We start from the raw sequence: 23,444 nt of genomic DNA, 5'->3' as shown, positions 1-23,444 counted from the left end.
CCAAGGCCTCTTTTAGTGATGCAGAATGCAATGTCTATTGTAGTGGCAAAAGCTGGGTAGAGAATGAAGGTGAAATCTTGGATCCCCAACTTCTGAGCATCCTTCAACCTCGGAAGAGCCGAGGTGGCGCAGTGGGTAGAGTGCAGTACTGCAGGCCACTTCAGCTGACTGCTATCTGCAGTTCAGTGGTTCAAATCTCACCGGCTCAGGGTTGACTCAGCCTTCCATCCTTCCGAGGTGGGTAAAATGAGGACCCAGATTGTGGGGGCGATATGCTGACTCTGTAAACCGCTTAGAGAGGGCTGAAAGCCCTATGAAGCAGTATATAAGTCTAACTGCTATTGCTATTGCTTCTAACTTTTAAATCACTCTGATGTCTTTGTGTTTAAGCACAGAATATGACTAATGTAACAGAAAACTAGCAAGAGATATTATTAGACAGTAATATGATCTGTAAGTAAAATTCAGCTGCTAGTCTATTCCTGTAATTGTCAGAGGGAATTTTCTCTCTCCCTTGAGGCAGCCAATTGTTAGGAAGGCTTTAAACCTGTCTGGAGGATAGTAGCTAAGCATCTTTTCCTTCCCTCTGCTATATCCTTTCTACCTGCTGGCCCCCAATGCTCCTGTGACCTGATATGTAAGAAGCAGTGGTGGGATTCAGCCAGTTTGCACCTCTTCAGGAAAACCGGTTGTTAACTTTCTGTGCAGTTTGGTGAACTGGTGGTTGGAAGAAATCATTAGGGCGGAGAACCAGTTGTTAAATAATTTGAATCCCACCACTGGTAAGAACCCATGTTTGGTAAGTCAATGTACAATTGTCAGGCTTGGAAGCCATCTTTGTATTGGGCCTCAAGCCTGCCACATATTCAAACATATTCTACTGTGGGAAATTGGGAAGGGAGATTGTATGGAGCATGGGAGATATGTAGCCATAATAACATTCCTTCTCAGAGAATCAAGGTCATTTTGTCCCTACACCTGGACTGACATGGATGGGAGGAATCTTTCTTCACGGCAGTGGCTGATTGGAGCATGTGATGGACATGTGGGTGCTGGGTCAGGGTCTTGAACTTTCAAATGGGTGTGGAAAACCTGGAAGCTTTCAGAATCACATGGCTTCTTTAATACATTTGAATTTTGAGGAACATCTAGCCTCGGATTCTTATTTGATAGAGGATGCTATTTGGAACCCTGACACAGTGTTAGCTTAAGCCTCTATATAACCTCATTGGGATGTTGATCAGACAATGGTTGTCTTAAACACAGGTGGATTTTCGGAAAAAAGCTATGAGTGGAGCTCAGAAGAGGAAGACTCTGGTGGGAAGGCCCACCCCGTACAAGTGCTTATTGTGAAGGATGATCACTCCTTTGAGCTGGACGAAGCTGCTCTCAACCGCATCTTGCTCTCCAAAGCCGTCTGTGATCGGGAGGTGGTGGCTGTGTCCGTGGCTGGGGCTTTTCGGAAGGGAAAATCATTCTTGATGGACTTCATGCTGAGATACATGCACAACATGGTAGGTTTGCACTGGCTGCTGTAGAGTGTGTGGCCTCCTCCTTCATGCATAGGAACTTAGTACACGAGCAAGCCTGCAAATTGCAATATAGAGTATGTCTGACTTGCTTTTGATGCAATTAAGAAGATGTAATTAAGTAAAGTGCCCTTGAATACTAGATTTGATACTTGAGAGATGAATAATGAGAATGTCACAAGGGACAAGATGTGTTGTTGCGGGTAGGAAGTGGGATTCGTCTGCCAGAATCCATCCAAACTGGTAGCAAAACTTCATGTTGGGATTCCACATGTTGTGCAACTCAGGATGCAGCATAGCTGTGCATGGCTATTTGTAGGTTTGTGCAAAAGTAATTGGTACATTAAGATTGGGAGAACAATAACCTGCCTAAGTGTAGCCTGTGACTTAGTTTTGTAGCTTTGCATCTGTGATTTCATAACCGAGAATTTCTTCAACCATTTTACATACAAGTAGAGATAATCCTCTGTAAACTGATGAATCATTTCCTGACATGACCAGCCTGGTGGGGAAATCTGAAAATTCCAATTAAACTTTTTTATTGCCTATTCGAAATATAAAATTTAAGTTCTTCTGTAGTAAAATGCTTCATCCAAATTGAAATGGGTCTCATCTTACTTCTCATTCAAATGGACAATCACTGAAAATGCCCAGCTACTAGGTCAGTGATGGCAAACCTTTTAGACACAGAATGTTCAAACTATGCACATGCCCAAACTGAAAGGTTTGTGCGCATGCGTATGCGCAGCAGAGACCCAGAGAGGCGGGGCATCCCAATACTGGCAGCGCAGCAAGAGGTAAGATCTTTTTCTTTCATGAGCGTCTGTTTCATTGTTTGCAGGGAAACAGAAACTCACGAAAGAAACGCCACGGAGGCTTGGCCTGGGCCTACGATGCACCTGCCAGCAGAGAGGGTTCTGCGTGCCACCTCTGTTCACATGTGTCATAGGTTATTTGGTAATTGTTTGGTTGCTAGCTGTTTGGGGACCACTAATACTAGAAATAAGCTATTGGGCTAAAGAAACACGATTTTTCCATGGCTCTAAGGATAATAACTTGCTTGCCCCTTACTTTGCAGGAGTTGGTTGATTGGATTGGGGATTTTAATGAACCACTCACGGGATTTTCTTGGAGAGGTGGATCTGAACGGGAGACAACTGGCATCCAGATTTGGAGTGAAATCTTCCTTGTGGACAAACCAGATGGGAACAAGGTTGGCGATTTATTGCGGATACTCATAACCACTGCCTGGTATCAAACCAGCTGTGATATATTGAATATGTTATAACGCTGGCTACAGGTAGTCCTCAACTTACAACCACAATTGAGCCCAGAATTTATGTTGCTAAGTGAGAAATTTCTTAAGTGAGTTTTGCCCCATTTTATGACTTTTCTTGTCACATTTCTTAAGTGAATTACTGGAGTTGTTAAATTACTGACATGGTTGTTAAGTGAATCTGGCTTCCGCATTGACTTTGCTTGTCAGAAGGTCGCCAAAGATGATCACATCACCCTGGGACAGTGTAATCGTCATAAATTTGAATCTGTTGTCAAGCATTTGAATATAAATCATGCGACCATGGGATGCTGCAACGGTCCTAAATGTAAAAAATGGTCATGTCACTTTTTTCAGTGCCGTTGTAACTTAGAACTGTCACTAAACTAACTGTTGTAAGTTGAGGACTATCTGTATATAGGTAAGACTTAAGTCATAGGCAGGCAAAGCACAGTGGGTCATTTCATTGAACACACTAAATTAGAGCTAAATTTTGTTATGGCTTAACATAATGTGTGAACCCAACCATTGGTTTCCTTTTTCCTAAACTTGTTTACTATCTAACTTTACAAATACAAGTTTTCAGAAAATCAACCTTATTGACATTATTGGTATCAGTTTACAACCACTTCTTTTTTTTTAATTAAATGTTTTTTAATTTTAGTTCGTTTACAACCACTTCTATTCTCCACTCTGCTTTATCTTCTTCTATATATATAAAAATGGCTGTGTATGTATGTTCCAGCATAACTCTGGAATGCCTCAAGCAATTTCAATCAATCTTGGTATGCAAATGACTTACTCTCTGGAAACAAATACTGTGGGGGTAAGACACCCATAACACATCTCGTGGTGTGTGTTCTATTACAATATATCCTGTTGTGCCTTCAAATGGCTTCTACTGTACTGCCGTAAAATGGCTTCTACTGTACAGTGCAGTGGAGTTGCTATAGTAACAGCTTCACAGTACTCCACAAGGGGGCTCCCTCTGGTAAATCCAACATTAGAAATTATGTTTGGTCCAGACATTTTCTCCATATAAATAAATACCCGGACAAGGTCAGGTTATCAGCCCGATGAACAAATAAATTCTTGAATGAACCGGAGGATATGTAGAGTTGGAGTGGAAAGGAAGAGAAGAATTGAGGATCCAGATCCTGGAAATACATGCAAAGGTGATGGACAACATGTGAAAAAGTAAATATCAACAAAACAGAACCTTATCATGAGCAGAGCTGGAGTAGGGATGGGAAACAACCTAATGACAAGGCTATAAACGTTAGTGCCAAGAATTGAAAGTAATATGTGGCTTTAATTCAGATCATCATCATAAAGCCCTGTGGGTGGAAAATGTGGGAGGTCCAGAACAACGTCTCTGAACAAAAGGGAGGGGTATCCATAGAGTATTGTAGTAGGAAAATACCACCAGCAGCTGAATGGATAAATGTGCAGCCTCCCTGGCAGGAACTGCTGGATCTGACAGAAGTTCAATAACTAAAAATGAAACTTGCTCAGGGTTGCCTTTATAAGGGATGGAAGGTAGAGTGCATCATCTAATAGAAATCCTTGGCCATTGACACTGGAACCAACTCTCAGTCCAGGAGGAAGAAGGCAGAAAAGCTTAAGGGGCAGGAGGGCACAAATTAACATTCTAAGAACAGCTGGCCTGCAGTTCCATAACAGATATCAGCCTTTTGCCACACAAAACAGGAACATCTTAACTATACTGGTCACAAACTCAAAAATATGTTCAACTTCTGGCTAAATTTGCCTTCTCTGATAAGTTGCATCCACAATGGAAACTCGTCTTTGGTGCATTTAGAAGACATTATGTCCTATAAACCTGCAGTATTAGTTAGACATTTTTTTCCTTTGTAAAGTTACAAACCTTACTTGGCCAGGAGGCCATTTTGTAATGCCTTCATAAGCTCACCTTTTGAAGGTTGGCAACTCTTTTATTAACTGAGCCATGGTGGTGCAGCGGTTAGAATGCAGTATTGCAGGCTAATTCTGCCGACTGCCAGCAGTTCGATTCTGAGGGGCTCAAGATTCAACCTTCCACCTTTCCGAGGTCAGTAAAATGAGGAGCCTGTTTGTTGGGGGCAAGATGCTGACTTAGTAAACCGCTTAGAGAAGGCTGTAAAGCACTGTGAAGTGGTATATAAATCTAAGTGCTATTGTTATTTTTTTCCCCCACTGCCCAGACACTGTTGAAATAGCAAGCCTCTCCTTCCTTCTTCACTGGATCCCATTGATAATGGGAGGAGTATTGCCTCTGATTAGCCTGAATGGATAACTTGATCTGGGGAGCCACTAGACGTTTTTCTAGCTTTATAGGTAGCATCAAACAGGGGCATCCGTAAAAGGTAGTCAGCAAAGTGGTGGGTGTGACTGGATAGATGAAGCTCCACCTCTTTTATGTGCATGGCAGGTATGCACAGCATATTAAAAAGGGGTGGAGCTTTGATTGGCGAGATATTTGCCTTTGCGACCAATCCTGCAGACTTCTTCTAGTCTCTCAAGGCTGATTGATTGTACATTTATTTTATTCACACAGTTGTTAACTCTTTTTTTAATCAAAAATACCCAGAACGTAATAGTGCAAAGCAAATCCTTAAAAAAGTAGAAGACTGGAAAGAGTTAAAAGGAAAAAAGAGAACCATAACAACAATGACAACACATTAAATGATATCATAGCATGAAGTGAGCCGAAGGCTGGGAGAATCAGGAGGTGATTAATTGACACAGAAAACTAACAAGCCCTGGGGTGGTGCCAGATGTAATAAACCAGGAGGGAATTCTATTATTTAGGCTCCTGTATGAAAAAAATATATTCTCCCTTGAGTTGTCACGTGGCAAATCTGGCAAGTGCAGCACCTTTTAGAAAGCCTTTTGTCTTGACTTCAATTTCTAGGCGTGCTCAGAAGGGAGATAATCTATCAGCTATCCAATCCTATGCTACATACATCTTTGTGTCAGTGGAACAACTGGCCTCCAGAAGTTGTGAATGCTCCAACACTGGAAGTTTTTAAGAAGAGATTGGATAACCACTTGTCTGAACTGTGTAGGGTTTCCTGCATAAGCAGGGGGTTGGACTACAAGACCTCCAAGGTCCCTTCCAACTCTGTTATTCGGTTATTCTGCATATCTTTGCAAAAGGGGATACCAAAAGTTTTGGCCTGGAGGCTCCTTTAAAATTTTGGATACGTTTGAGGAGTTCACAAAATGACCACTAAAGGTGATCTGCTTGTTCACAAAATTACTGCCCATCGTTGTGATGGCCAATCACAAAACATCCATGAACCAGGTGGTGAATTAACCTTCCAACTCACACATGCTTTCTATTATTCAGGTGGGATTTTGTGGGACTCCAGACCATGCTTGCAAATAAGTAAGATGCTGAAGGCTAATTTGCTTATTTATTGGATTTCTGTGTTGCCCATCTCACTAATGCAGTGACTCTGGGAAGCTTATAATACAATAAAAGTTAAAAAGTGGAAAATGCTTTGTTCTGTAGTAGATCAGTTTTCTATTTATTTTTTTAAACAATAAAAAGAACTTTATTAAAAAGTCAGATGGACCGGGAAACTAGAAGTCATCCAAAAGGCATATTTTGCATACCATATTACTTATCCCTACATTAACAATATTGTCAACTTAGCTTAGTAGTGTATTAGTAATCAGCACAGCATCTTTGGAAGAAATGCAATTAATTCATAGTAAAATGCCTTCTGAGCACCTCAGCCTATATTCCTGGGTGATATAGATCAGGGGGAGTCAACCTTTTTATACCTACTGCCCACTTTTGTATCTCTGTTAATAGTAAAATTTTCTAACCGCCCACCGGTTCCACAGTAACAGTGATTTATAAAGTAGGGAAGTAACTTTATAAAATTTATAAAGCAGAGTTACAGCAAACCCCTACCGCCCAGCATGAAAGCTGGAATGCCCACTAGTGGGCGGTAGGGACCAGGTTGACTACCAATGATATAGACTATCTCTAGCCTTCCAAATAAGAGATCCATAGAAAAACAATAGCATCTTCATTTGTTGCAGACAAAAATCTATTGAGAACATTCCTCAAGTGAGTCAGATTTGAAGTTTTCCAGTGCCATAGCACACCTGAAGCCAAAGGCTTTTATTTTTTTAAGCAAATGAAGTGCCAAGGGCCTCATCTTGTATTCTCCTCTCTCTCATGTTTTTACAGGTTGCTGTACTGCTAATGGATACTCAGGGTACCTTCGACAGCCAGTCAACACTGCGGGATTCAGCCACCGTCTTTGCTCTGAGCACCATGATCAGCTCCATCCAGGTAACAGACAATGGCAGTGGAAATGCCTCTGCAGTGTCAAATGCAGTGACTAATGCAGTGACTTATGATCATTTCTCATGCTTAACAACCATTGGGGGTTATGGGGATGCCCATAGCCGTCTGATCAAAATTCAGACGCTTGGCAAGTGACTCATATTTAAAACAGTTGTAGTGTCCTGGGGTCATCACCTTTTGCGATCTTCTGACAAGCAAAGTCAATGGGGAAACCAGTTTCACTTAACAAGTGGGTTACTAACTTAACAATTACAGTGATTCACTTAACAATTGTGGCAAGAACGGTTGTAAAACGGGGCAAAATTCACTTAACAAATGTCTCGCTTAGCAACATAAATTTTGGGCTCAATTGTGGCCCTAAGTCGAGGACGACCTGTAGTATCAGTGATGGATATTGACTCTATAAAGGCCATATAAGAGAGCCAGTTTGGTGTAGGGCAGTGGTTCCCAAACTTGGCAACTTTAAGACTTGTGGACTTCAACTCCCAGAATTCTCTAGCCAGCTCTTAAAGTTGCCAAGTTTGGGAACCACTGGTGTAGAGGTTAGAAACCAGGAGAGTGTGAGTTGTAGTCGTGCCTTCGTCACAAAGCTAGTTGGATGACCTTGTGCCAGTCACTCTCTCTCAGCCCTTGGAAAGAGGCAATGCCAAAACCATTTCTGAAATTTTGCAGAGAAAAACTGCAGGCGCTTGTCCAGGCAGTAGCACATCAACATAAGGCTTTCTCTGTTCTTCTACGTGATCCCAGGGTAGGTGAGGTTTCAAGGGAGAAACGTTAAGGCTGCAGTGCTCTTTCTAGATTATATGCCTTTTACTGTCTTACTAAGGTTGAAACTATTCATTATTTTAAAAAATAGAATAGAATAACAGAGTTGAAAGGGACCTTGAAGGTCTTCTAGTCCAAGCCCCTGCTCAGACAGGAGACTCTACACCATTCCAGACAAATGGTTGTCCAGTCTCTTCTTAAAAACTTCCAGTGTTGGAGCATTCACAACTTCTGGAGGCAAGTTGTTCCACTGGTTAATTGTTGTAACTGTCAGGAAATCTCTCCTTAGTTCTAGGTTGCTTCTCTCTTTGATTAGTTTCACCTATTGCTTCTTGTCCTACCCTCAGTTGCTTTGGAGAATAGCTTGACTCCCTCTTCTTTACGGCAGCCTCTGAGATATCGGAACTCTGCTCTATCATGTCACCCCATATCCTTCTTTTCATCGAACTAGACATTAAAGACCTGCTTTTCGCAAAATCCAGTGATAATTCAGTGCAGGAGCCAGAGCATGTAGTGTTTTAGTATCTGAATGGAGACACAGGGATGTGTGACTGCAAAATGGTGATGGTGGAACTGCTAAATTGCGATAAGTTCATAGGAGTGAGCCAAACTATATGATAGATGGGGTGAGAACAAAACAGTTACATTGTCATTGGTTTCTGGTTTGGACTGATAAGATCTAATTCAGTGTTTCCTAACCTTTGCTCCTTACAATATGTGGACTTCAACTGCCGGAATTCCCAGCCAGCATGTCTTAAATGTCTTAAAGTTGTTAAGGTTGGCAGACATTACTCCAAATAGAGACCTCTTTAGGAGTACACATAGGTAGCAGGAAATAAATTGCATACACACAGAGCATGCAAAGAAGATAAGAATTTTCACAGCCATTTTTACACAGTTCTGGCTTTGTTTTGTATTCAGGTGTACAATTTGTCACAGAATGTACAAGAAGATGATCTTCAGCACTTGCAGGTAACTCTATGCTGCTCACCCATCTCCTGCTCTGTCCCTAAGAGTTGGACAGTTCTATTTGCTATAGTTTGCTATAATTTTGTACAGAAGTACTGTTTGTTCTTATGGTACAAAGATATACAATTGTGACTCAGCATTATTACTATTTATTCAGCTAGTATTTAATTAGTTTTGATGATTTCATGTGTTTATTTACTACCATTAGTCTTGTTATTGCTAACAATATCTTTGTGACCAGGCCTGGGAATAGTAATATCCCAAGGATAGATACAGATTAACAGAGTTGGAAAGGACCTTGTAGGTCATCTAGTCCAACCCCCTGCCCAAGCAGACCCTACACTGTTTCTGACAGACGGCAGTCCAGTCTCTTCTTGAAAGCTTCCAGTAGTGAAGCTTCCACAACTTCTGAAGGCAACTTCTGTTCCATTGGTTGATTGCTCTCACTGTCAGAAAATTTCTCCTTATTTCCAGGTTGAATCTCTCCTTGTTCAGTTTCCACCCCCTATTCCTTGCCTGGCCTTCAGGTGCTTTGGATAAAGGTTTTAACAATATTTACACATCAGACAGGTTTCTTGTACTTTTAAAGCAGAGTTCGGCCAAATGTTTGACGTATTTAATTTTGTATGCAATCTTCAGCGTTGCCTTTATTGCTGTAAAAGGATAACACAGAAGTCCCAACTTCAGCTTTGTGGTATCTTCATTTTAAAATAATACATTAAAAGGATTCAACCATATTGTAATCTATACACCTTCAGTTTCATACTTAAAAGCGCTGTTTTCAATGTTATGGATGTCCAGATAAAGACGATAGCTTTTGTGGCACCTTAAAGGTAACAAATCATTTAACTGTAAAAGTTTACAGACTGGAGTTCATTGACACACTCACATTTGATGTGTCTGATCGAGAGAAGTGTCATCAGCAAAAGCTGATGCCATACTAAATTGACTAAAGTGAGTTAAGGTGCCCGCTCCCCTTGGTGCTCTTTGTGGTTTTACTGATTTAACTTATTCTTTAGGGGACAAAAGAGTACAAGCACTCTGAATTAAAAGCAATAGAAGCAGTGTAACGTTCAGTTCCAATTTAAAAATAAAGCATTGTGGTTAGTGCAATATAAGAAAAACTATTTGTTAACATGCAACTCTTGTTTAAAATCCCCTCCGGGCTTCCTCCTTGTTTCAGCTCTTCACAGAATATGGGAGGCTAGCCATGGAAGAAACATTCCTGAAGCCCTTTCAGGTAAGAAGCTAATCGGGAGATTTCCTGTGCAACCTGCAGAAGTTATGTTTTATTACTGAATGGATAATCCTGAGGTTGCACTTAAACAGAAATGGAAACCTCAATACTCTGAAGAGATAACTCAGTTCTTCAAAATGACCACTTGCCTTATGGTACGGCTATATCAATAAGTTGCTATTTAGTGCTGCAGCATTATGCACCAATATTATTCTGGTGTTTTGGATTTCTCAGTTCCCATCCAGCACAGGCATGTTCTACTCTCCCATTTTCTATACAATTCTGAGCTTTGTGGGTCTAGATACACCTCAGCATCTGGGATGTGGAAGGAGCAATTTCACACAACTAATTCAACTCGCTGCTTAGTGCAGAAATCTAGATTAAAGTATTCCTGGCAGATGGCTATCCAACCTCTGCTTGAATACATCCAGTAAGCTCACCCTTTTCTGGATAATTGATTCCACTGTAGAACTACGTTAAACCTGCCATGCCATAACTTAAGATCATGATTCCATGCCCTGTCCTCTGCAATGACAGACAACAGATCTTCTTGGTGACAACCAGTGGCAACTGCAAAATCTTGATGCTGCTTGAAGGTGAAGACCACATTGTGAAGTGGCATCGTAAGCTCTGTCTGTTTTGGGTGGGTGAGCAACATCATGACACACACTGAAAAGGCCAGGGCTTGCAACATAGTTTAAATCAGCCTGTCCCTCTTGCCGCTCTGTAAGTCGCTCCCTGTGACATCCAGAGCACTGGAGGCAGATTCCTTGCGTGTCTATTCCTTGTGTGTCTGTCACACTTGGGCAATAAAGCATCCTGTCCTGTCCCATCCCATCCCATCTTATCCTATCCTATCCTTCCAGTCCATAAAAAGCACAGTCCTATCCCCCTCATTCATATTTTCTCAAGGTTCAACATAAACAATTTTCAGTCTCTATCAAAGGACTTCATTTCATCCCTGATTATCTTTGTTGCTTTGACTTAAATTTTTAAAGTGAGAGGCGCTAATAAGGTAATCAATCAATCAATCAATCAATCAGTCAATCAACCAACTAATCATTCAAAATGTTTAAACTGACCAATAGCTGCAGCTTTCTGGGAGCTTTAAAAAAAACACAAAGACATAAAAATACAATTGGAGTTAAAACGTACCCAAACAAAATGCCATAAAATACAAAATAAAGATACTATATAACCGTGATGGCAAACCTATGGCACGGGCGCCACAGGTGGCACACGGAGCCATTTTTAAGCATGTGCACGCTGGCCAGCTGACTTTGACCTTCTTTTGAGGCTGCTTTTCACCTTCTGGAGCCTTCAGAGAAGCCCCCTGAAGGCTCTGGAGGTCAAAAATCGGCCCTAAAGGACAAACCGGAAGTCACCATTCCCGAATTTCCGGGTTCCCTGTAGGTCCATTTTTCACTCTCGGGAAGCTTCAGGGAAGCTACTGAGGCCGTCGGGGGGGGGGGGGAGGCTGTTTTCGTCTTCCCCAGGCACCTAGAAAGCATCTGGAGCCTGGGGAGGACAAAAAGACCACGCCAAAAGCGGGGGCGGGGGGTGGTGATGGTCGGGTGTGCATGCGCGCAGGGGGAGGGGGTCACACACATAGCATTATGGGTGTGGCAGGCCCATGCATGACCCCCCTGTGCTCCATCCACTTTTGGCACGGGAGCCAAAAAAGGTTCGCCATCACTGCTGTATAACCTAGGTAGCAGCAAATTGGTCTTCAAGATCTTTAAACAATATTAATTAATATACAAGTGGAATATGGTTCAAATATAATTCAGTATTTAAGGTGGGATCTGATTAATGCAGAATATGCTGGAATTATGAATTTCCATGATTTCAACACCATAGTTCTGTTGCTTCTGATGTTTCAACTATTAATTTGTTTAAAAGAACCATAAGTTCAAGTCTGACCTTAGCCATGAAAGCCAACTGGGTGACTTTCATCTCACAAAGCTGTGGGGAAAATAGGAGGAGCAAGATAGGTTGGATATTTTCACCGCCTTGAGTTATTTACAAAAATAATAAAGGTGGGATTGTTGTTGTTAGTTGCAAAGTCACATCTGACCCATCATGACCCCATGGACAACGTTTCTCCAGGCCTTCCTCTACCATTCTCTGGAGTCCATTTAAGCTCACGCTTACTGCTTCCGTGACTCCATCCAGCCACCTGATTCTCTATTGTCACCTTCTCTTTTTGCCCTCAATCTTTCCCAGCATTTGATTCTTCTCCAGTGAGTCCTCCTTTCCCATCAGGTGGCCAAAGTACTTGAGTTTCATCTTCAGGATCTGGCCTTCTAAGGAGCAGTTAGGGTTGATCTCTAGGACTCACCGGTTTGATCGCCTTGCAGTCCAAGGGATTCACAGGAGTCTTCTCCAGCACCATAGTTCAAAGGCCTCAATTCTTTGGCACTCAGCCTTCCTTATGGTTCAACTTTCACAGGCATACATTGCAACTGGAATAAACATAGCCTTGACTATACACAGTTTTGTTGGCAGGGTGATGTTTCTGCTTTTTAGTGTGCTATCTAGTTTTGCCTAGATGTGATAGGTGGGATATAAATAAAATAAACAATAATAAATTTTCCTTTGAGAAGTGGCATCAAAGAGGCCAAATTTTTGTTTCTATAAAATCCCATATTGGTTGCTTTCAGTAATGAAATTTGAGTGTATATCCAGTTTCCTGGATAGAAAGTTAATAAATAAGCCCAGTAAATGTTTATAATTTTCAGGAAACAACTTGCTACAAATCAGCTAATTTCTTTAAAATGAAGCAGTTTATTTATACCTCACATTAAACAGATAAAAACAGTTGTTCTATACCAAACAAGGCATTTACATGAATTAAATGTTTTTGTAGCTTCTCATTGTATTTATTTTGCTCTTGGTTTTTATCACATTTATAGTCTCTTATTTTCCTTGTTCGTGACTGGAGCTTTCCCTATGAATTTGCTTACGGGGCTGAAGGTGGAGCCAAATTTTTGGAAAAACGTCTCAAGGTTGGTGTGAACAAGTTGAATGTGTTCTTATTTTATTTTCCAGCTTAATGGATACCTGTTAATCAGCTCAGACAATAATAAAATAATCCTCACAGATTAAGGTTATCAAATTAATCTAAATTTAGTTAAGATTAAATCAATTTAGAGTCGTTCTTGCAGAGGGGAAAATCAATCCCAATTTTAAGGTACTGTTGTTAAATTTACGGCAGAGGGCAGCAGAGAGGAAAAGCCTCTAGTTGCAAAGTCACGTCCGACCCATCGTGACCCCATGGACAACGTTTCTCCAGGCCTTCCTCTGGAGTCCATTTAAGCTCACGCTTACTGCTTCCGTGACTCCATCCAGCCACCTGATTCTCTATTGTCACCTTCTTTTTTTGCCCTCAATCTTTCCCAGCATTTGACTCTCCTCCAGTGAGTCCTCCTTTCCCATCAGGTGGCCAATGTGCATCACACTCTGTGCATCACACTCTGTGTGATGTTTACACACACTCTGCATCACACTCTGTGTGATGTTTACAGCCCCTTAACATGCACTCAATTTTGGTGGCATGACTGGGGGCGGGGGGGAAGTGAATTCCTGCACTTCTGAGATGAAAAGGTATGATTTATTTTTTTTGCAAGCCTAAAATAGATTTTGTGCAATTAAAAGAAAAAATGCAGCTTCTCTCAATGGGAATAAAACTGGAAACTCCTAGCCCCATTCCCTCTGAAACAAGTTAACCCCTGATATAGCCTTTGCACGATCTCTTTGCAATTCCAGACTAATTTTCTCCAGACTACTATATAAGATGCACCTTTCTCCCCCCAACCAAAAGAGCATGGAAATGTTGGTGGGTTTTATACACCTAATACAGCCATTTTTGGCCTCCCGAAGCCCCGCCCCCACATCCCATTTTTGCAGAAATCAGGTGAAAAGCGGACAGGTTTTTTTGCAAAAATTGAGGCATTTTTGCCTTCCCCCAGTCCCCAGAAACAATCTGCAGGCTTCAGTTGAAGGCAAAAATACCCTAGTTTTTGCGAAAAATATCTTTGGGGGCGTCTTTGCTTTTCCTCAGCCCTGCTGAAGCCTGCAGAATGCTCCTGGGGGCCAGGGAGGACAAAACCTTTTTTTCTTACTTACCTCTTCAAAATCTTGGTGTGTCTTATACACCAGTGCGTCTTATAGTCCGAAAAATATGGTAGTTTTTATGTCTGTGGCTCACAGTGAGGAGCGTAGGACTAGACCATTTTCTTTAGCTAGACCACACAAGGATGATAATGATTTTGGCCTCTAAGAAGTCAAGAACTATGATGGCAAACCTATGGCATGTGTGCCTGAAGTGGCACATGGAACCATGTTGCCTGGCACGCGTGACGTTGCCCGTTCCTCTTCTGGGTTTCTGGCGCATTTGCACACGATGATCAGCTGGCCTTTGTGGGTGCGGCAGTGCTGGAATCTGGAAGAGCTGGTCTTCCATTTTCCGGAGTGAGCATGCATGCCGGCCAGCTGATCAGTGTGTGCGCATACGTGGCAGTAACCAGAAGACTTGTTGGTCAGCAAGAATTTCATTTCCCGACACACACATGCCCCCTGGGCAGCTCCTCTTCCTTGTTGTGGCCCAGACGAGCATTCGCCATCACTGGTCTAGAAGATACATCGATTGGTGTGTGATGATCTTGTCAGGTGGACAAGGTTGAATTGTTTTAAGGTTTGGGATGGTTAAAATATGATCAATTACATTAAAATATGAACAAGCTACATTAAGTCTTGTGAAAACCAAATGTACAGTATTTATTTTGCCTTTCTTAAAGCCAAAGAAATCTTAAAAAAACGGAAAATCATAGTCTTAAAAATTGAAATTTTGCTATCTAAGATTATGGCCCAGTCTGTAGAGGGCACCGTGGGCTTTGAGGATTGCCTCCAAGCTGTGAGATGGTTTCTGCTAAATCTTTTGTCCAAAAGGTGATGCATGAAATAAGAGATGGGTAACGAATCCACATTAATGAACCTGTTTTTCAAAACATACCGTGTATTTCGGAGTATAAGACGCACCAAGATTTTGAAGAGGCAAATTAAAAGAAAAAGGTTTTGCACTCTGCAGACCTCCCAAAACCAGCCTGTTTTTCACGAAAATGGGCCTGTTTTTTCTGAAAAAAGAAAGGGCATGCATAGCCTTTAGGAGGCTTATGGAGTGCTCCTGGGGGCTGGGGGGGAATATTGAGCAAAAAATGGCCAGTTTTTTGCTCATTCCTGCCCTCCCCAGCCCCCAGGAGCATTCTAGAAGCCTCCTAAGGCTATGCATGGCCATTTTTGTAAAGAGGCAGGGTTTCAGGAGGCAAAAATGCTGTATTCAGTGTATAAGATGCACCCAGATTTTCATCCTTTTTTGAGGGAAACAGGTGCATCTTATACTCCGAAAAATACATGCATTATATGCAACTGTGCAAAAGCACACTAAGTACTTTCTCCAGCTACATGGTGAGAAGGTGAGGATTTCTCCAGCTACATGGCGAGAAGGTGAGGATTTCAGCTGCCTTCCTCAACCAACGTGGAGGAATTTGGGCCTTAAGTGCTGCACATAGGATTTCAGCAGTGGCAGGAGGGATGAACCTAGAGGGAATTTGTCTTCTACTTGAAGATAAATAGAGGCTGGCATTGATTCAAGAAGGTTTTCCAGGGTACAGTTTACAGCAGTATTTTTCAAACTTTATGTGTGTATGTATTCTGGCTAAGGAATTCTGGGAACATCTTAAAGTTGCTCAGTTTGAAAAAGTTTGGCATACAGGCTACACTTTGAAAGGATCTGTCTATGCTATTTTTGTATACAGGTAGTCCTTGAGTTACAACAGTTCAAAGTTACAACATCACTGAAATAAGTGATTTATGACCTTTTTACACACTTACAACCATTGCAGCATCTCTGTGGTCACATGATCAAAATTCCTGTGCTGATTCATATTTATCACGGGTTGCAGCGTTCCGCGATCCTGTGATCATCTTTTGTATGTCACCTTCTGACAAGCAAAGTCAGTGGGGAAGCCAGATTCATTTAACCGCCATGTTACTAACGTAACAGCTGCACTGATTCAGTTAACAACTGTGGCAAGAAAAAACAGACATGGGACAACATTCACTTAACAACTTAGCAACAGAAATTTTGGGCTCAATTGGGGTCGTAAGTCGAGGACTACCTGTACCAAGATGCAACAATGGAATCCCCAGTTATGAATAACAGATTTGTACTTGTCCTCCTTAAAAAACAGTAAGTGTTGGCTTGTTCCCAGGTTTCTGGAAACCAGCATGAAGAGCTGCAAAATGTGCGGAAGCATATACACTCCTGTTTCACCAACATCTCCTGTTTCCTTTTACCTCATCCGGGCTTGAAAGTAGCTACAAATCCCAATTTTGATGGGAAACTCAGAGGTGAGTTCATTGGCATTAGTAAGAAACTGAGATGAGAGGAAGAGGAGGGAAGGAAGATAGAGAGAGGTAAGGAGAAGAAGATGGAAGGGAGAAGGAGAGAAGGAGAGAGAGTAGGAAGGGGAAGAGGAAGAGAGGAGTAGGGGAGAGGGAAGGGAAGAAGGAAGGGGAAGGAGAGAGGAAGGAAGAAAGTAGAGAAGGGAGGGAGGGAGAAAACAAAGGGAAAAGAAGGTGGTGTGAAAACAGGCGAGGGATGGTAAACAAAGCAATCCAAAAGATATGTTATTATTACCCTGTAAATGGAATGACATGTAAACGTGAATGTATACCTATAATTGTATACAGGGAACAAAACAAAAAAAAAACTTTTCAAAAAATAAAACACAACCAAGCAGCACAAAAACTGAGGTAGAATTCACAGCTACCAAGTTGGAGGTGTTGTATCAGAGACCAATTTGAGGCAGGGTTTGCAGAAGTGTGTGTGTGTTTGTGTGTCTATGGCTGTTTTAGGGATAACATTCATTTTCAACCAATCGGAATAGAGCAGGAGGGGACCTTGGAGGTCTTCTAGTCCAACCCCCTGCTCAAGCAGGAGATCCTATACCACTTCAGACAAATCACTGTCCAGTCTCTTCAAAACCTCCAGTGATGAAGCACCCACAGCTTCTGACAACAAGCTGTTCCTCTGGTTAATTATTCTCATTTCTCAGGAAATTTCTCCTTGTTTCAGGTTGCTTCTCTCCTTGATTAGTTTCCACCCATTGTTTCTTGTCCTACCTACAGTTTTTTTGCTTTGGTAAATAAGCTGAGCCCTCCCTCCTTTTTGTGGCAATCTCTCAAATACTGGAATACTGCTCTCATGTCACTCTTAAGTCAGTGGTGGGTTTCAAAAATTGCTCAAACCTCTGTGGGTGTGACCTCCTTTGTGGGAGTAGCTTGCTGCCCATGTGACCGGATGGGAGTGGCTTGCCGCCCATGTGACCGGATATGAAGATGCCGACGACACTTGTCAGAACCACCATAAATTACCTCACACACAGCACTGGCATGCATAAGAATATGATGTAAACTTGTTTTTTAAAAGGCATCTTTGGTTTGCGTTAAAACAACTTCAACACACACAATGTTCTGATTGCACCACAAACGCAGTAGTCATCCTTACCTTTCACAGAGGCACTGAGTTTTATAAATATGAGCATGATAGTGTAGAATAATCATATCCAAGGACCAGTGGTGGGTTTCAAAAAAATTTGGAACCTCTTCTGTAGGTGTGGCCTGCTTTCCGTGTCCGCTGGTGGAACCTCTTCTAACTGGTTCGGTAGATTTGACGAACTGGTTCTACCGAATAGGTGCGAACTGGTAGGAACCCACTTCTGCTCTTAGTCCTTCTCTAGACTAGGCAAACCCAAATCCTGCATATTTCTTCATATGTTTTAGTCTCCAGGCCTTTAATTATCTTTTTTCCAAAATTTCCAGCGGTTTTTTTTTTTTTTGCAATGTGGTGCCCAAAATTGGATGCAGTATTCCAGGTGTGGTCTTACTAAGGATTTATAAAGCAGTACTAATACTTTACGTGAATTTGATTGTATGCCTCTGTTTATACAACCAGGTATTGTATTAGCCATTTTGGCTGCTGTCGCACCCTACTGGCTCATATTTAAGTGACTGTCCACTAGGATTCCAAGGTCCCTCTCACAGTTGCTGTTTTGGAGTCAGATTTTGCCTAATCTGTACTTTCATTCCCAAAAGAGAATGAAACTGACCAGTTATGATTAGATGGACTTCATGTTCTGCAGAAAGAAGATAATGGTAGTCTCCAGATTTTTTTCTGCTTAATTAATTATACCCATGTACCTTTTTTCTTAGATGAGATTTATGCATTATTTGTTTATGTATTTATGTATTTAAATTTGCCACCCCTCTCATTAGCCAAAGAGACTCTGGGAGCCTTACAATGCCATAAAAGCATATTTTTAAAAACATTAAAGTTAACCCCAAATAAATACAGCTAGTCCTCGACTTACAATCACAAGTAAGCTCAAAATTTCTGTTGCTAAGCAAGAGTTTTGCCCCATTTTATGACCTTTCTTGCCACAGTTGCTAAGTGAATCACTGCAATTGTTAGTAACGCGGTTGTTAAGCAAATCTACCTTTCCCGTTGACATTGCAGCCATCATAAATACATGCCAGTTGCTAATTTTGCAATGGTCGTAAGTATGAAAAATGATCATATGTCAATTTTTTCAGTGACGTTGTAACTTCAAATGGTCACCAAACAAACAGTTGTAAGTTGAGGACTATCTGTAAAGGCTAAAAACCAAGAGGATGAAGCCATATGTGGGTGGGTTTTTATATCTCACTTGACCAACTATTCCCAGCATAGAGCGCTTCCATATCAGTACCCCATGTCAACCAGAAAAGCCAGGATTTAAGGCACTTCTGAAAGGACATAAAAGAGATGGATCATACCTCTGGTGGCAGGATGTTCCAGAGGTCACGGCAGAGAAGGCCAATGGGGTCTAATGGAGGCCTCTTCTGTAGGGGCAGGTGGGGCGAGCCCAGAGGTGGTATTCAGCTGGTTTGGACTGGTTCATCCGAACCGGTAGCAGAAATCACGGGTGCTCTGCCCACTGTCCCGGCTCTATGCTATCCTATTTAGGCATGTTTTTGAGTCTGGGCACCTGCGCGGAAAGTGCACGTGCGAGCAAAGCACGCAGAAGGCAGGGTGAATGTGCGGAAGGGGCGCGTGCACCTCTGGAGCGTGTGAGCACCCGGGTGGGTGTCTAACCGGTGATAACAAAATGTGAAACCCACCGCTAGGCGAGCCCATTCCATTGGGGTGAGACAATTCCTCAGATAATTTGTACTCTTCTGATTGCCTGATTGAGAGAATTTCTCTTTACCCATTCAGATACCTTCAACACGATTAGAGATTATTCCTTAAGGGAAAACTATGACCTCTACACAGAAGAGGAGAACAACTCAGCAGTATCATATAGGGACAAGGTTTACTTCGTGATTGAATTAGGTTTCTGATTGGGCCATTCTAACTGGCCTCTGGGCTCATGGGCATCAAGCCAGGTTTTGCAAAGGCAGTAAATTCTGTTGGCCTAAGAGACACATTTGTTGATAAATATTTTTCACGCTAAGGGTTGCAAAGGGGCCCGTCTAGTAATAAAGTGACATTATTGCGATAGAGATTTCAACGGCTTTTGGAGGAAAATAAGAGTCTGCCAAGTTGTTTGGAGAAATGCCATGTCTCAGGCTATGCCATGGAAATGTCCAGGGAAGGAGGGGACCTTTGAACTGGTATTTGTTGGTATTGTTCACTCCTAATTCCCAGTATAACATTAAGATGGGCAGGGATCTGATAGTTCTAACCCTCCAGGATTAATCTTCAAAGAATTGTGTGATCCTAACAGTCACGGCCATCTCCAGGTAAAAGTTTGGAGGATGTAATAGATAGTAGATCATGTCAGAAGGTCCACCAATAAAATACTAGTGAAGACAATCCAGACTAGGCAAAAGGAGCATGGTGGCTGGCTGGGCTCACCCATTGCATTAGCACTTAGACTTATATAGTGCTCCATAGTGCTTTACGGCACTCTCTGGGAGGTTTACAATGCCGGCATATTGTCTCCATCAATCTGGGTCCTCATTTTGCCAACGTCAGAAGGATGAAGGTCTAAGTAAATCTTGAGCTGGTCAGGATCGAGCTCCAGTCTATGGTCAGAGTTAGCTTGTAATACTGCATTCTAACCACTGCGCCAACAAGTTCGATATGATCTGCTTGGTTTTGGCTTTGCTTGTTGAATCAACTTAGCCATTTCGGTTTGTTAAACCATGGTTAATGGTTTATTTTGAGCCTGGCCATTGTAGCTCCTTTAGCATGCTGTAGTTTAATTCTAGCACAATGTATGAACCAAACCGTTCTTGCAAATACGTTAATGAGCAATTTGTCTTCTGATTGTCCAAACTTCTATTATTATGTTGACCATCTGACCCTGATAAAACTGACCATCTTTAGTCAAATGAAGTAGGCAATGTCTGCTATTGTCCTCCTGAGCTCTTCATCCCCAATTGGTACTGTGGAAAAGTTCATATAAATGACATTGTGTTGTATCTGCCTTGATATCTTATTCATGGATAATAATTAAAAATTTGTTGACAGAAAGTGTCCTAAGTTGGGAGAAAGTATTTTGGACACTTTGATATAGAATTCATTATTTTGGTTTAGATCCTCAATCATTGGTTCACTTTGGAGTCTCCTGAGTTCTTGGGATTTCTAGTATTTACATTACAAAAGGCACGCTCATCAACAGGGTTCATGTTCCCCTTACAGAAATTGATGATGATTTCATCAAAAACTTGAAAATCCTGATTCCATGGCTATTGAGCCCCAAGAGCCTGGATGTCAAGGAGATCAATGGAAATAACATCACCTGCCGAGGCCTTGTGGAATATTTCAAGGTGAGCTAAAAGTATAAAACAGAAGGCTTTCTGGCTTAGGAAACCTCCATTTTCTAGGGATCAGTGGCTAAGGTCCTCCGCCATCTCTATGACAGTGATGGCTAACCTTTTTGTCATCGCATGCCCAAACCCATAATGCAATGCATGCGCGACACCCCCATGCTCCGCCCCCTACACATGTGTACATGACCCCCTCCCATGCTTCTCCCCACCCCCCTGCACTCTGTTTTGGGCCTAGCAGGCCTCCCTGAAGCCTCCTGGGACCAGAAATGGGGCATGGGGCGTGCGGTGCACCCCCAAACCCATGTGCATGCATGCATATTTCCTTTCCGCCCACATGTACAGCAGAGACCTGAAAATCAGCTAGCCTGTGGTGCATGCATGGTGGAGCTGAGCTGGGGCTCTGTGGGAACAGATTTCTCCAGAAACAGTTTAGAGCTTAAGCTCCGTCAGATGTGCCTGAAGTAGAATTTTACCATCTCTAGTAGCATAGCTAGTAATTAGAACTGCTATGAGTTGCACTTAAATCATCTGTAGAAGTCACAGCTTTCCCATTCAATAGCTTAAAAAAACCAAGGACAGCACTTTAAAGTTATATTTGGAATCACCATTAACGGCATAACATCTATGACATAGCAGACGTTATATGATTAATATGGTTAATTAATATTGTGACTCTACTAGGAACTTAAAAACACTTTTGATATAATATTTTATGAGCAAATTTTAAATGAAGTTCCATATATCACTTGGAGGTTTTTTTAACTTGTTTTTCTCCCAGGCCTATATTAAGATCTACCAAGGAGAAGAGCTCCCTCATCCAAAATCAATGTTGCAGGTAATTACTGCATTCTGGGTGCTGGTGGGTGGGTTGGGAATGTATGTGTCTATCGGGAGGATAAAGCATTTCCCCCCTATCAATTCCTATCAATCACGAGAGACGACTTAGAGAGAGATGTCTCTTGAAGATGTGCAAGATGCTCAGATCTTACACTTCCCATTAGTTTGGGAAGGGCAGTACATTAATGGAATTGAATACAGTAATGGGAGAATATTATGGAGAGCATACTATTATGTGTAAATGGTGGTCATAGTGATATCTCTCTTTAGAAATATGCAAAAACACTCACAATTCAATCTAGTCTTGCTTTCAGAATAAACCGTAAACCAGTTTTCTTGATGCTTTGCTAATGTATAAGGGCGTATCCGCATGCTTTTTTCAAGAGGCAACTAGACTGTCTGGTTTTTGTTTGAAGATGTTTTACTCCTCATCCAAGAAGCTTCTTCAGTTCAGAGCTCAGAACTGAAGAAGCTTCTTGGATGAGAAGTGAAACACCTTCAAACAAAAACCAGAAAGTCCAGTTGCCTGTTGAAAAAAGCACCTTTGGGCCAACCATGACCTGGATGACTGAGAATCTCCATAGACATTTCCCTTATCTCAGTTTTTCTCCCCTTTCCATCAAAATTGCTAAACAGTAAGGAAAAAAGCAGTCTCTGCTTTTATCATCAGCGCCTTAACTGATTAACTGAGGACTAGAGGAGAGATTTTTGTGGAAAGTAGTTAATTAAAGCATCTAATAACCTCTTCCCAGGTTAAATGTGCATTCACTAGGAGAGAAAAGGGATTGTGGATGGAAAAAAAAGAGAACTGATTGGAGTCACCCTGAAAGAATTTTTACAAGTAGTAGAGAAACTGTTTGTGTACTATTTGGGTGCTTATTTATATAAGATTTAGATTTATAATCCCCTGCCTTTGCTCTAAGAGTTCAAGGCAATGTGCAAAGCATTTCTTCCAAAGCATTTCTTCCAAAAAGCACTTTCCCCCTTGTGCTGAGAATGATTCCTCCAGAACCATCCAGGAATTGACATGGTTTGCTTGATCCTGACTTTGGGCTTCCCTGACGCTTTAGGCGAAAAAGCCTCCTTGCTTGCAATTAATAAACTCACAGAATTTTCCAACTGTTATGGTCAATGGCCTCCTGTTTCCATAGCAACATTTTTTCCCCTCTTTGTCCCTGTTCCCCATTCTGCCTTCACAGGCCACTGCAGAAGCAAACAATCTGGCAGCGGTTGCCACTGCAAAAGATACTTACAACAAACGAATGGAAGAGGTAAGGCTTGGATTCTGTCCCATCATTTTTCTAAGGAGCCGTAGCTCTTTCACTCCATTTAAAAGCCTTGGGTAATTCGAGGTCTTCTGAAGAGCAGTGTAGTTCCAAAAATATGTGTTCTGGATCTCAGGGGAAGGTCTTTGAGTTTTTGTCAGCCCCCAGAATTCATTCGACATTGCTGCCTTAGGTCGCCCTGTCCCTAAAAGTCACCTGAAATCTTGTGAAATAGAATAGAATAGAATTCTTTATTGGTCAAGTGCGATTGGACACACAAGGAATTTGTCTTTGGTGCATATGCTCTCCGTGTACATAAAAGAAAAGACACATTTGTCACAAATCATAAGGTACAACA

At 41.8% G+C, this 23,444-nt stretch overlaps 1 protein-coding gene across 2 annotated transcripts in view; it reads left to right on the top strand.

The window, feature by feature from the left end:
* Window positions 1-23,444, top strand: part of ATL1 (atlastin GTPase 1) — a 45,616-nt gene that overhangs the window by 14,950 nt on the left and 7,222 nt on the right. For both annotated transcript variants that reach the window (XM_032237910.1, XM_032237900.1), the window contains exons 2-11: window positions 1,267-1,514; window positions 2,608-2,742; window positions 7,013-7,117; window positions 8,819-8,869; window positions 10,050-10,106; window positions 13,019-13,111; window positions 16,376-16,514; window positions 20,854-20,981; window positions 21,763-21,819; window positions 23,021-23,092. In XM_032237910.1, the coding sequence (XP_032093801.1) occupies window positions 1,267-1,514; window positions 2,608-2,742; window positions 7,013-7,117; window positions 8,819-8,869; window positions 10,050-10,106; window positions 13,019-13,111; window positions 16,376-16,514; window positions 20,854-20,981; window positions 21,763-21,819; window positions 23,021-23,092 (1,085 nt within the window). The remainder of the gene's footprint in view (window positions 1-1,266; window positions 1,515-2,607; window positions 2,743-7,012; window positions 7,118-8,818; window positions 8,870-10,049; window positions 10,107-13,018; window positions 13,112-16,375; window positions 16,515-20,853; window positions 20,982-21,762; window positions 21,820-23,020; window positions 23,093-23,444) is intronic.

Source organism: Thamnophis elegans, chromosome 1, assembly GCF_009769535.1.
Source record: "Thamnophis elegans isolate rThaEle1 chromosome 1, rThaEle1.pri, whole genome shotgun sequence".
Classification (NCBI taxonomy): Eukaryota; Metazoa; Chordata; class Lepidosauria; order Squamata; family Colubridae; genus Thamnophis; species Thamnophis elegans.
This window is presented reverse-complemented; position numbering and strand designations above follow the sequence as displayed.